Raw genomic sequence first — 14562 nt, 5'->3', positions numbered from 1 at the left:
TTCTTCTTCTTCTTCTTCTTCTTCTTCTTCTTCTTCTTCCACAGGGGTGTTGGACCCCAAGCCACCCCTCAGGCAAGTCAGGTGCCGAACCATAAAACAGAAAAAAAATTCAGTATACGGGTGCAATGGCCCCGGGGGTGCACGTGCCATATCAAGCACTTGCGAAGATTACATAATATATGTAATGGGAGGGGGGGGGGGGGGGTATTGAGCGTATGCATGCATTTTTCCGGGGCGAGGGGGGAGGGGGTGAGGAACACTCAATATTATTGAGGAAGCCCCCTGCCACATCAGGAAACTTTTCAATTGTTTTTTTCTCAGATTGGACAGGATCTCGCTAATCTCATAGTCCCTCAAAGAAATTTTTATGAATTTCTTCAGTCACCCAATTCTAACTCATAAGAAAAAAAACAGATTATCATTAGTGAGGTAAAAGATATCATTATGCATTTTGAAAGTATAATAAAAGAAGCACTGGACCTGATTGTCTTGATATGAATATTTTGTTGTTCAACCTTAAACTTAAACATTATTTCATTCACTAAGTATAAATGGTGCCGTTGCGTCACGAATAAGAATCGCTAAAATAAATCCAATAATTGATTAAGAAAGGAAACAAAGAAGATATTGGTGTAATTTAGACCTATCATTTGAAGAGTTTGTTCGCAAAAACCGATAAGTCCATTTTTGAAGATTTTGAAGTACGACCTGTCTTATAAAGTACAAAATAATACCTTTTAAATGATTTATTGGTCACTACATATAAAGGTACATTTTTGAAGTTATGGTCAAAAGAAGCAGAAATTTTCTTATTATTCTCTCTATTTTTCTTGACCTTTAATCGCAAATATCTCCATTTGGCAAATATGGACGTATCGGTTTTTGCGAACAAACTCTTCATATAATAATTATTATTTCATAATCTATTTATTTAATAATTCATTCATTTATTCATTCATTTATTTATCTATCTATTCCTTTTATAGAATTATCTATACAGTGTTTGACATCCGATATCTCGCAACACGTTTTTGGTGTTATTAATATATTATTCCCACCATCTTACTGTTATCTTCAGCAGTAGTTATGGTATTATATTTTTGCGGGGAAACACTCATCCAACTTAACTCGACAGGCGGTAAGTTACGTCTCCAGAAAAAAAAAAAAGAGGTCCTCGTATAATTAAAGGTACTGTTTACGTTTGGGAGCAGTGATTTAGAAAAAAAAAAAGATGTTCGAGTTATTTGATTGATAATTGAGTATATGAATATAAGAACGACCCAAGTCCAATTTTTGCCAAATTTAGTTTGACATGGGAAATTGTAAGCTTATGCATGGACTCATCTTGTGTGTAAATGATAAATCCTAATTACCCCCGGAAGTGCCTGAAATGAATGAGTTAAATCTTATATTAATGTAAGAATGAAGGACTTGGGTCATTCTTACATTCATATAATAGCCCCCTCTCTCATCCTTCTCCATCTCTATAGCAGAATATCATGTATATGAATCAAAGAACGACCCAAGTCCATATGAATCAAAGAACGACCCAAGTCCACCACACAAAATGGCCTCTCCACAATTAATGTAAATGTTGATTGTCATAATGATATATGTTCTAATTTGTACACAATGTTGCCTTCCCATCACAGTTAAATAGAATATTATTGGACAAATAAAAAAGATATGAAGTTTTTTTTTTAGTTTACTCGAAATGATCTTCCATGGACTTGGGTCGTTCTTATATTCATATACTCAATTATTTGTAAGTCAGTTGTATCACAAAACTTCCTACCATAATGATTATTATAAACATTTTTCTCACTGAACCCATCTTTTTATTTTTTTTCCACTGGTTGTTTCTATCCCTAACTCATATTTTAGAACTATTTTGATGCACTAAAACTGGGTTTTCGTTTTATCTGCAAATGTCAAACAATGCCTGAAACAGCAAGGAACTTTTTTTTTAACCAAAAAAAAAAAAAAAAAAAAATCCGATTCCCACAACTAAAATTAAGGCTTTACATATTAACATCATGAAATTGTAAAAATGTGCATGCTAAAGAATCGGAATATGCAACTTTATTTTCTCTTAGAATTAAGGAATTATTGCTGAGCGACTTCAACCATCCACTGATTCTCGTCTTCTAGTCCTTTGTATCTTCACACAACGCTAGTAATAGGCCTATATAATTATAGTTTCTCTCAATCTCTCCCTCTCTTTCTCTTCCTTCTCTATCATTGCATGACAGCGACTTAGTGTTTATACAGGTATTAACGTTTTGTCCAGAGCGTGTATGGGCGATTTTGCCACCATCACGTTTTGAAAAGCGGAGGGGGGGGGGGGGACCACTTTAGATTTTTCTAGTTCCACTCTCGAGTTTCATCAGCTAACAAGAAAAAAAAAAAAAAGATCTTCCGGGTTCTTTTTCAGCTTACAAGCACTCCTCCCCATTTCCAACATTTTCGTATACTTTCAATATTCTGCAAAGATATATAATTAGTTCTTTAAGTACTTGAAGAGTTTATTCGCAAAAACCGATAAGTTCATATTTGTCAAATGGAGATATTTTCGATTAAAGGTCAAGAAAAATAGAGAGAATAATAAAAAAATTTTTGCTTCTTTTGACCATAACTTAAAAAATGTACGTTTATGATCATGTAATGACCAATATTTCATTCAAAAGGTATTATTTTGTGCTTTCCCTTGACAGAGACCGTACTTCAAAATCTAAAAAAAAATGGACTTATCGGTTTTTGCGAACAAACTCTTCACTTATTGTGATATAATTTGTAGCGTAAAATTTCTGTAAAAAAATCATATGTTTCTCCTGGAAACGGGGAAAAAACATTGATGAATGAACGAAATACACCACCACATTATTTAGCTACTATAGTCTCTAAAGTGATGCCACAGAATTAGATTTTTCATAGTGAAATACAGCAGGAATGAAATCATGCATGAATAAGAAAAAAAAATACACACGATTCTCCATTGTGTTTCTTAGATTGGATTATGGAAATGGCACTATTTATCTGACATTGTCAGCCGTAGAATAGCATTGCAGAGTTCAGATTTACTACATCGACTGGCATCCAATCGTCATTAGGTGGAAGTCTCTTCTACCTCCCTGGATTTTTGGAGTTTTGCGGTGGCGGTTTTATGAGCTGCAAGTTCTTGCAGGGAGAATGATACTAGTAATATTAGTCTTCCCTCTCTCTTGCAACAGTGTGATGCTGCGAGTCATGAGTTCATAAAGAGCGCCATCTAGCGATTAATTGACGTGTTCGTGTGATGGGACCCCCTGCTAGCATAACCTTGCGCGACCTTTCTCGAGCACTGCAGCTCTCCTTCTGCTCTACGTAGAGATGATACCCATGCGATTTCCATAAACCAGCGAGCTAGCACGCGCGGGCAAAGCCACCACGGGGCGCGCGCCGCATGTTGTACGGGTACGAAGCTCGATAAGGTGCCAAATCGCCCGATCGTTTTGTAATGTGCGCGAGCCTCCCGCGAGTTTGGTGGATAATCATGCCCTTTATTTTGGCTTACTAAATGACCGAGCTCCCGTGGCTTGCGAATGTCCACTGTCAACACAACGGTTTGCTGCCAGTGAAGTGAATCTTTGTTTTTTGACTTGTCTCACTAATTTATATTTCCTTGGCTCTGCTTAGAGTGCAGTTACAATCTGTTCATGATGGCCTACAACTATGTTGTTACAGCTCACAAGCCGACAGCAGTAAATCGCTGTGAAACGGGTAAGTGTGCGCTTGATTTGATCACTAACAGTTATTGAGTTAGACTCAGTCTCATCATTTGACATACTTGTACAATCTAGCCTCTAGGCTCTAACTGGTTAAATCACTCACTTATCTACCTAAGTTAACTTGTCTTTGACTTTAAGTCCCTCCAACACATCTGCCTCGGGCCTAGCCCCGGAGACCGCGCCGCCAGGCGCGGTCCTGGCGGCTTCCCCGCAGTTTCGCTAATGTTAGTTCCTAAGTATTCTGTGCGCTTGTGCAAGTGATTGTGAATTCTGTGAACATCGGTGAGCTGCTTATAAGACATCATTTTGTGCATCACAAGCAATGAAATGCATCAAACAGTCGCCGATGATAGTCATTTAGGTTTCATCGACCCATGTAAGTATTCCTAGTAGTTTCTGTTGAAAAATTAAGGAAATATAGCGCCGCAAAGGCACCCGTTTGTTCAACATGAAGATCTTTTATGGGAGCACGGCGCAGCCGCCACACTGCGTGTGGCGGCTGTCGCAGTTACCTCGGGCCTATTGAACAGTATTCGAAATTTACACTACTGAGTCTACACTTACAGATTACCACCATGATGATTGCCTGGGCTGGGATAGTTAACTGTTAATTGCTATCAGCTTGATTAAATTTACTTAGTAAATTAATGCATGCATATTATCCAATGCATTCATTAAACAAATAGATGCACATTTGATTTTAATGATGTGACAACTGCACACTGAATTAATCGTTAGATTCTATGGCCAAATCGTGATATCGCGATCGGTCCCCTCTTGTTCTGTGTGTGCGTCTTCACTATAATTTGTTATGTGCAAAGTCCATGGACAGCTAGCCCCGGAGACCCGCCGCTCTGCGGCGGGGTCCTGGCGGCTACCCCGCAGTTTCGTTCAAGTGAGAATCACGAACAACTCCCTATTGCCACATATACGGCAACTTCACAAATAAACCATGGCTAAATGTCCATCATAAACACAGTGACAATATAAAATGAAATATACACTACCCCATTGCCTTGGTCCTTCTCACCAATTTATCTGGAAACTGAATAATTTTCCACATTTTTTAGGAGTAGGCGGTCTGCCCTAGTGGAGAGCTTTGCTGCTATTTTGAACGTGTATATCCATCAGTACGCATCTACGCATGCGTAAACAATGACGTCAACGTTACGGACGCAAAAGGATATGAATAATGCATCATCGCACGGTGAATATGCATCATGTAGTGAGTAATACAGCTGTCAATGCACTGCACTGAATGCATTGTGTGCGCATGTGCAAGTGATTGTGAGTTTTAGTGAGCATCGGTGAGCTGAAGATATTTGCCTTATAAGACAGCATTTTCTGCATCATAAGCAATGAAATGCATCAAACAGTCGCCGATGTGAATCATTTAGGTTTAGTCCACCCATGTAAGTATTCCCAGTAGTTTTTGTTGAAAAATTAAGGAAATACAGCGCCGGAACGGCACCCGTTTGGTACAACATTAAAATATCGAGGCCAAAACGGCGCAGCCCCAACACTGTACGTTGTACGTTGGGGCTGCTGGTCGCAGTTAATGGACAGCTAAATTTAATGGAGAGCGAGAGGTTAAACGAAGTCACTGCATGTACACCGGCCGACTATGGCAAAATGAATGGCGGTGAACGGAATGGTGGACTATTTCACGATAATGCCGATTCTATCTGGTATTTTTCCTAATGTAAATAAGCGTTAAACTTAAGGTAAATCAAGTCAGTCCTGGAAACCTCCTTTTAGTCCTTATGATCATGATGATGAGCAGCCGATTGGGGGGGGGGGGGGGGGGGGGGGGGTCTCCTGCTCATAAGAATCCCTCCTTCAATTCTCATGAGTGACATGACCATCTGCATCCCGACCATGCTCAGGAGCTCATGAGGCCCTGTGGGTTTGGCTCTGCTGACTGGCAAGATGCTAATTGGGATCCCAGAGCCATGACCTTCACTTCTCATCTATCCCACATTTAACATTGTAAATTGTCACATGTGTGCACAATGATTTTATGGTTACACACACTGACACACATGTCCACTCTCCATGATGAAAGGGAGAAGAAATTTTGTCTGCGCTTTTTGACAAGGAAACTGAGCTTTAATCAAACATAGTCTATGTTTCAACACACGACGTTCAACACCAGTCCCAACACTAAACTACACTAGAGTGGTCTAGCTATTGGATATTTGTGAAAATTTTTAGGTCGACCTGTACCTGCTAACACAAAGTGATTCAAGTGCAGTTTTATTGCTGGTGCTAGTGTCGACGTAGCACTGGTACCAAACTTGAAATCACCCACTCCCACTGTCTGTTTTAGTAAGTCCTTTTGGTGACATTTTCATGACAATACTAATAACCGTGTATTGTGTTTGTGGTTCATGGTAGAGGAAAAAGCAGAGAGATTAGAAGTGCATGTGTTACATACATTGTAACATACAACCAGTATTAATAACCTTCAAATACCATACCATCTATAACACTGGATAAATATTTCAGGAATGATTGCTGGATGTAGATCTACTGAAGTTTTGAAAGAAAAAAAAAAGATGGAATATCTAATACTTTTAACCAAGAATTTTCATGTGGCTTTTTCCATGTTCTGCAGGCCATTTTACCTCCCCCGACGATTTGAATCTCATCATCGCCAAAAACACGCGGCTGGAGATCTATGTCGTCACTCCGGAGGGACTTCGACCCATCAAGGAGGTGGGAATGTACGGGCGGATTGAGGTCATGAAACTTTACACACCTCCTGTGAGTATTGCTTGATACCAGGTGTACAAACAGCTTTTCACCAAATTACTGCAAATGCTATTACTGTTGTAACTTGTTTTAAAACTTATTCGTACAGATGTTATCCAATTACCAAACTAGAAACCTGAGCTCCACGTTGATCTGTCATGTCCAAAGATTATTATTCAAATTCATGAAATTCTTCCATCGAGAGATGGTTTCATTGCAACTGATTGACAAATTGCTCAAGTAAGTACGTCCATGATTTTTTATCATGGCTACTACTATAAACACTGATCAATTCAGTGCTTATTTACGTCGATGTAGGCCAATTTGTTAATCAGTTGCAATGAAGATTATTATTGTCCAGCTATACTGTGTGTTTTTTCCCATTTTCAAAAGCATGAAACTAGATTTTATCAGGATTGCTTTCGTCTTTCTGACTGTGAATGTCTGCTCTTATTTCTTCTTTATTCCTTTTAGGGTCAAAACAAGGATATGCTTTTCATTCTCACTGCAAAGTACAATGCATGCATTCTGGAGTATGTCAATGAAGACGGGTCTGAAGAAATCATCACAAGAGCTCACGGCAATGTCCAGGTAAGGGGAATTAATACAAAGCCCTGATCATATCTTTGAATTGATTCGATTTGATTGCCAAGTCTGCCATAATTAGCAATTAACCTGTTCCTGCAGCAATTCCCTGAGGGCCTTCAATACCTCCAAATGAGATTTGCTGGCCAGCAAAGAATGGACGGGTTTGTAGTCCACCTGTGCAAAACTGGTCCAGCAGAAACACATTCCCGTAAGGAACGGATTCAAGTTGAAACAGTTTGTGGACTAACATTAACAACAACTTGTGCGTGAGTCAAATTCATACCTACGATACAGCACTTGTATGAACAACAGGAAGTTTGTTATATAGATATGGTAGTATTATAAAAGGATATGAGATTGTGATCCTCTTGTGAATAAAAGTGGTAGTTTGCCTGTACATCCTGTATGAGTCTTTTATGTTATTTTCTTTTCACATTTCAAACAAGTTTATGATATCATTTTGACTCTTTCTCCTAAACAAAATAATATCTAGGACCGTATTGGACGGCCCTCAGAGACGGGACCTATAGCAATCATTGATCCTGAGTGCCGGATGATTGGATTACGCCTCTACGACGGTCTCTTCAAAGTCATACCACTGGACAGGGACAACAAAGAGCTGAAGGCATTTAACATCAGGTCCTTACTTTAATTTTATGAATTAGCAACCCATGGATATTCTAGCAACCTGAACTGATTTTGTGTTTGTGTGTGTGTGTGTGTGTGTGTGTGTGTGTGTATTAAACATCAGGTTCTTACGATGATATCAAATTGACAACCCTTGGATAGATTGACCATCTATAATGAATCCTTATGACATTTAACATCAGGTTCTTGGAGTTTCATGAGTTTGTAATGCATGAATAAATCGGCAACCTAATTTGTTTTCTTTAATGATAGGTCCTCACTCTGATATTGTGAGCACTTGAATATAAATTAACCACCTTTAGAAAAGTGTTTTTTTTTGTGGCATTCAACATCAGGTTATTCCGTGATTTCCTGTAATTGTAACTTGCTTTTTGGTAATTGCTTTTATGAAGTTCACTTGGTCACATCTTACAGGGAGTTGACATTTCTGCTCTGTCTGATGTTTGATCTCGATCCCAACAGATTGGAGGAGCTGAATGTTATTGATGTGCAGTTTTTGTATGGATGCCAGCAGCCAACGATTGTGTTCCTACACCAGGTGAGCAAATTTCCTTTGCTCTGGCTACAATCCAAAATGACTCAAACATTGAGCTTGATTTCTTCCTCTCATAATTCTGTCATCAGCTATGCATTTCTAACAGTGTCATATGTTATGATCCCATATTACTATGAGCCAACCCCAACATTTTCATCGTTCTCATTGTTACTCAACTCACGTACAGTGTACACTATACTAGTGACTTCCTGTCTGTGTATCTATCTATCTATCTATCTATCTATCTATCTATCTATCTATCTATCTATCTATCTATCTGTCTATTCTCTCTATCTATCTATCTATCTTTTTATTTATCTTTCTATCTATCTATCTATTTATCTTTCTATCTGTCTATCTATCTATCTGTCTATCTATCTATATATCTATCTATCTGTCTATTCTCTCTCTCTCTCTATCTATCTGTCTATCTGTCTATCTATCTAGCTATCTATCTATATTTTTATCTATCTTTCTATATATCTATCTATTTATCTTTCTATCTATCTATCTTTCTAGCTATCTATCTATCTACGTATCAATCTATCTTTCTATCTATCTGTCTACAAATATTTATCTTTCTATCTATATATCTTTCTATCTGTCTATCTTTCCATCTTTCTAACTATCTATCAATCTACCTATCTATCTATCTATCTATCTATCTAGATCTATCTATATAGCTATATTTAGCTAAACACACTGTCCATTATAATATATGCATTGATATACAAATTTTTGTAAACCAGTCAACATGTGTAACACCTTCACCATGAAAATTTAGGCTTTAGGGTACCAAAATACAATGCATGCATTAAAACATGGAGAAATACAGAGCATATTTCTTATTTGTTTCATTATGAAAAACATGCACTGTGATCAGTTTTGACCCAGTTGAAGCGACTGGATTGTGATTATGAGTTCCAGACTTTTAGACAGGATGTATACCACTTGGGGGGTGTGTCATAAAGCAGTTCTTAAAGTTACGAATGACTCTTGAGCAACTGGTGATCAGTTGTGATGTGCTATACTTATCAGAATTTTAATAATTCAGCACAAGAACTGATCACCAGTCGCTCGTAAGTGATTCATAACTTTTAAGAACAGCTTTATGAAACAACCCTTGATGTTTGCAGTTATTCCAAAGCTGTGTAAAAGAGTTTGAGGTGTCACCATGTGCTTTTCCATTGTACAAAATTGTAGAAGGACTGTGAATTCTCGTTGTTGTACCATCTTCAAACTTTAGGAAACAACCGTCCTAAGCCATCCACTGAAAGAGGTCAAAGGTCAACAAAAATATGTCAGAATTCTGTGCCACACCAATCTCTTGGTAAAGTCTTAAAAGGCTTTCATATGAACATTACCTATAATGGACAGAAATAAACATGCAGTGAGCTATTAAAAATCATTTAGTTATTTGTGGAAATAAGAGTAATATCATCGTACCTTCTAGGGAATCGTAGACCGTTATGTACAGAATCTTCAGTTGCTGAAAGGTTGAAGCTTGTCGGTACAGCAGCACAAATTATGAGGATTCTTAATTGATTTGAGTAATGATGTCTGAACCGTGAACTTTGACCTGTGAGCTTTGATCTGTGCTTGCTACTTGTCCTTGCCAATGCCAGGATCCACAAGGGAGGCACGTGAAGACGTATGAGGTCAATCTGAGAGAGAAGGAGTTCAACAAGGGGCCGTGGAAACAGGATAACGTGGAGACGGAGGCTGCAATGGTGATCGCCGTACCGCAGCCCTACGGTGGCGCCCTCATCATCGGTCAGGAATCCATTACGTACCACAAAGGAGACAACTACGTGGCCATTGCCCCGCCTGCCATTAAGGTAGTGTAACCAGCGACACGACTTCGTGTTCGTCATGTTTTCAATGCATGGTTCTCAATCATCAACATCAGCAAGTTTTAGATTTGCAATGTGAACACTAAGACGACGCAGCCTCCCAGGTTTGACAATGGAAAGAGCTACCTCGCACATGTTCAGAACACCATTTTTAGCCTAGTGGTATTGTCCTTTAGCATACACGACACAGATCTAAAACTGGCTGTTAGCATTATGATGGTGCAGAATATCTGTATCCAGAATTTATACTTGTGACGTAACAGGAGGAAGAAAAGAGCACTTCTGGGCAGTAAATTATGTGGATTTATGCTCAATAATAAGCAGATTAACATGATGGGTACATGGCATGCTTCTGGATGTGTGGGTTGGAAACAGTGTGTTAGCTGTTAGCATATCCCGGTTCATTCATTCAAGCGTATAGCACAGTATGCGTGGTTGATACCGTTTGCCGACAAATGCTAGTCACCTGGGGCGAACCATGAGGGGTCGGCATCATTTGCCCATTTTCTTGTGTGGGTGGTAGTGTGACCACTTCACCAGGGTGGCACTCTGCTCATTGTGATGAATGAATGAAGTGGGATCTATGTGCGTGTGTCATGGCTAACACACACACGGGACCTCCATTTAATTTCCTATCCTCTTACTATAGGGAACTGAAATGCTTACACACAACATTGCTCAGCGACTTTGTCAATACTTACAAAAATATTACATCATACAAATGTACTCATTGTGGTGTGCACCTGTAATCCAGCTACTTTAGAAGCAAGGGCGGTGATATGGCTCAGTCGGTAGTGCGTCAACCTTCACACCGAAGAGCATATCCCAGTGAATACATTTGTATGATGTTATATTTTTGTCAGTATTGAAGGAGATCATATCATATAATGTACAAGTCTTTTGTGTTGTGTAAATGCCCAGAAGTGTTGTCTCTGGTTCAACACATTTAATTGCTGAGAAAGGTTTACAACTCGTTAAACCACATGTTTGTACACAAATTGCACTCGTTCCTCTGCAGCAAGGCACTCTGGTGTGCTACTGCCGTGTGGATGCCAACGGCTGCCGGTATCTCCTCAGCGATCTCTTCGGCCGTCTCTTTCTCCTCCACCTGGATAAGGAGGAGAGCATGGATGGAGGAGCCAATGTGAAGGACCTCAAGGTCGAACCATTAGGAGAGGTCAGTATGAAAAACAGATATTTTTCTCCCTACCAATAGAGGGTGAACTGTATGATAATGTCTGTGATCACAAGGAGATATACATGTGCCGTACTTAGTAAGGGCAGACTTCGCTCTGCATGGCATGTATGCTCTGCCTACGCGGGTAACATTTTTACAGGGTGTACTTGAACTTTTCAACTTTTATGCTTGTTTGCACTCTTTGATTTAGCTGCTCCTTGGTTGCTTGCCTGTTAGTATGCTAGCACAAGGGGTAAACTTAGTGCCTCATGTCTCTTTACCACTGATCTCTGGAGGTGTTATCTGGATATCTCTTAGACTGATTGCTGTAAAGCCACCGCGCCGCCATCTTACAACACATGTTGGCCATACATTTGTGTACAGCGCCCATGACATCACTCAATCTTCTTGACAGTCTGTTCGAAAATGCATGCAGATACCCATAGAGTGTGCGTCGTAAGATGGCGGCGCGATGACTTGTTTGTGCAGTGTGAATGGACCAATGAGATATCCAGATCCCTCCTATAGAGATCAGTGCTCTCTGCACAATCAAAGAGCAGTTTATACAGGGTGCACGGAGAGTGAGCACTCTAGTACCAACTCATAAAGATCCTTGGTATCTAGGGCTTGTCAGTCTAGTTGAGCCTGCCATCAAGGCAGACACATTTATGCCTTTCATCATGAGCTCTGTACAAGCAAACTGCATAATACTTCTTTTGATGGTTACGAGTTGTACTTTCCTCGGGCATTCAAAGGTCTTATTTGAGGAAGTGAAACATGAAGTTTGTGTGCTCCTTTTGCAACACTGAAAATTAGATTCCTTTCATAAGCTGGTACCCAGGAAGAAAAATATTCTTTAATAACACTATTGAAGTTTTGAGTATTTGAGAGTAGGGCCTACTGTATGTAGTGTCCCAGTTTTGTTCTTGAGTACATACAATGGTAATGTGACTTCTTTTCTTTCTTCTCTTCTGTAGACCTCAATTGCTGAGTGTTTGACATATCTGGACAATGGCGTTGTATTTATTGGTTCCAGACTCGGGGACTCTCAGCTAGTCAGGGTAAGTATGCCTTTGTGATAACTGACATGTGATGCTATATTTTGGTGCTACAGTTCTTCCATCTTGCCTCACTTCCTATTCTTCATTCTGGAGATAGCCTCAAATGAATAAAATCCTGTGTGTAATGCCATTTTGTATGACTACTGTATGAACATTGGTGACACCATAATCTTTGAAGGAGAGGCTTATTTAGGGCTAGTACTCTCCAAATATATGTTCATCATTGAAAGTGCCTTTATGTACAGCGTATAATATATTATTAGGCAGTAGCATCCATGTGCACTTAACTCTTCATGTGCCATGGTGTACACCTCCTGTGTGCAACATTATTCTGAAGTGTCAACATAGTCATGCTTTGGGAAAACGTTTTTTAAATCTATAAAATCTATGTAACTTGTATAGATTTTTGTCACCCTGGACATGTAAAGAGTAAAGTTGTCGAAAAAATGCCAAGCTTTGATTTGATATAATTATTATATGGCAAAACTGTGATTGCTTTTCTTTCAAATGACTATGTGATAGCTACATTACTGTAAAGGCATGACTTTTGCATACAAAACAGTGACTGAAACTTAATAGAATTTATTCGCAAATCCAGTTTGGAACAAACCTTGATAGTCAATCACCACAAAATGCAAGCTACATTTGACAGAAATGGAATTGTGAGAAATGCTTTTACTGTACCAGGCATTTGGCGATTTATTGATTGGTTTGGGTGGGTTTGTGCATTTGGGGAGAATATGCGAAGTTGGCGTGCCGTCAACTAAGTCGGGTGTGCGAACATGGCACATAAAGAGTTACGAAATGAAGTTTCTCTGATTACCTTTTTTGCTTTTATCAGCTATTGCAACAGATTGTCTATGTCTTTCATTCCACAAACAAGGATTCACTATGCACTTTTGCGAGTTGTTAAATTTGCGCTTTAGAATCACAGCATTTGAACTAGAAATTGGTAAAGCAAGATTGCTTTTTAAGAAGAAAACCTATTGATTTTTCAACCTGGGGACATATACATTGCATTCATGCGTTCATTTTGTTTGTGATTTATTTTTCTTTTTACAATGTATCAGTCAAACTTGCAAAGTTTGTGAAAATAAAATCACTTTGTTTCGTACGATATATACTGTACAACTGTACATATGTATCTTCCTGGTTTTAACAGCTGAACACAGAACCAGATGAGAATGGCTCATTCGTTGCAGTCATGGAGACAATTACGAACCTGGGTCCGATCGTTGACATGGCGGTGGTTGACCTCGACCGGCAAGGGCAAGGCCAGGTAATGGCAGTGGACAGATGAGCTTGGGTTTTGATTGGTGGAAAAGTCATGGAAATCAATTCGAAATTCATGAAAGATAATAAACACATGCACTATGAATATCAATCTGTAATAATAATTCATTACTATACATGGCTTAGTGTAATGCCCACATACTGGGCTTCGTGTTGTGTGGTTTGCACGGGCCAATACCAGCCACCATTTCTCAAAGTGGGAGCACGGCCTAATCAGGAGAAAAACTTGTCTCCTGACCCCTCCCGATTATAAAGCGGTGACCACTGTACTGCGAATATCCTTGCATTTACCATAGTGGCAGAATTAAATGCATTTTGGATTTCATACAGATCTAGTGAAGTGAATTTGCTGGCTATTTTGTTCTCATAACTTCTCATGACTGACAATGCTAGTATTGAAGTAGAAATTGCAAATTAGTATGATGGCTACACCATCTTAGTCTGCCAGCTTTGCTTTATTTCAAAATTAGAGAAAAACTAAAGGAGAGAAATTGTTTGTGTTTAACAAGTATGACGAGTTTCAACACCAGTATTGTTCCTATGCTGTCTTACCAAGATGCGATGTTCTTTACTTTAAGCTACCAGTACTGTGGGTAATTTTATACATCTCGTACATGTGGTGATGCTTTTCTTCTGCTTTATAGCTTGTTACCTGCTCAGGGGCATACAAGGAGGGCTCACTTCGCATCATCCGAAATGGCATTGGAATACACGAACATGCCAGTATTGACCTGCCTGGTATTAAAGGTGATTATAGCTATGATTTGTTATTTCATATTAAGAGCAACCACACATGATATTTACTGGAAGATACTTTAGATTCAGCAGTGTTACGCTGTTTCCGTGTCATATTGATGTGTGTGCCAGTAGTGGCCACATTTTTTGA

The 14562-nt window shown here is 39.1% G+C and overlaps 1 protein-coding gene across 1 annotated transcript in view; it reads left to right on the top strand.

Annotated features, from left to right (window-relative positions):
- The first annotated feature begins 3558 nt into the window (after nucleotides 1-3558).
- Nucleotides 3559-14562, top strand: part of LOC139738257 (DNA damage-binding protein 1-like) — a 32457-nt gene continuing 21453 nt past the window's right edge. The window contains exons 1-10 of the mRNA XM_071648909.1: nucleotides 3559-3759; nucleotides 6385-6533; nucleotides 6996-7112; nucleotides 7603-7748; nucleotides 8220-8295; nucleotides 9918-10130; nucleotides 11164-11322; nucleotides 12300-12383; nucleotides 13546-13662; nucleotides 14321-14423. Of these exons, the coding sequence (XP_071505010.1) occupies nucleotides 3696-3759; nucleotides 6385-6533; nucleotides 6996-7112; nucleotides 7603-7748; nucleotides 8220-8295; nucleotides 9918-10130; nucleotides 11164-11322; nucleotides 12300-12383; nucleotides 13546-13662; nucleotides 14321-14423 (1228 nt within the window). The 5' untranslated portion in view covers nucleotides 3559-3695. The remainder of the gene's footprint in view (nucleotides 3760-6384; nucleotides 6534-6995; nucleotides 7113-7602; nucleotides 7749-8219; nucleotides 8296-9917; nucleotides 10131-11163; nucleotides 11323-12299; nucleotides 12384-13545; nucleotides 13663-14320; nucleotides 14424-14562) is intronic.

This window comes from Diadema antillarum, unplaced genomic scaffold (genome assembly GCF_040938485.1).
Source record: "Diadema antillarum isolate AM-2024a unplaced genomic scaffold, OU_Dant_1.0 seq00000732_RagTag, whole genome shotgun sequence".
NCBI classification, from domain to species: Eukaryota; Metazoa; Echinodermata; class Echinoidea; order Diadematoida; family Diadematidae; genus Diadema; species Diadema antillarum.
Note: the sequence above shows the minus strand (reverse complement) of the source record. Positions and strands in the feature narration are given on the sequence as shown.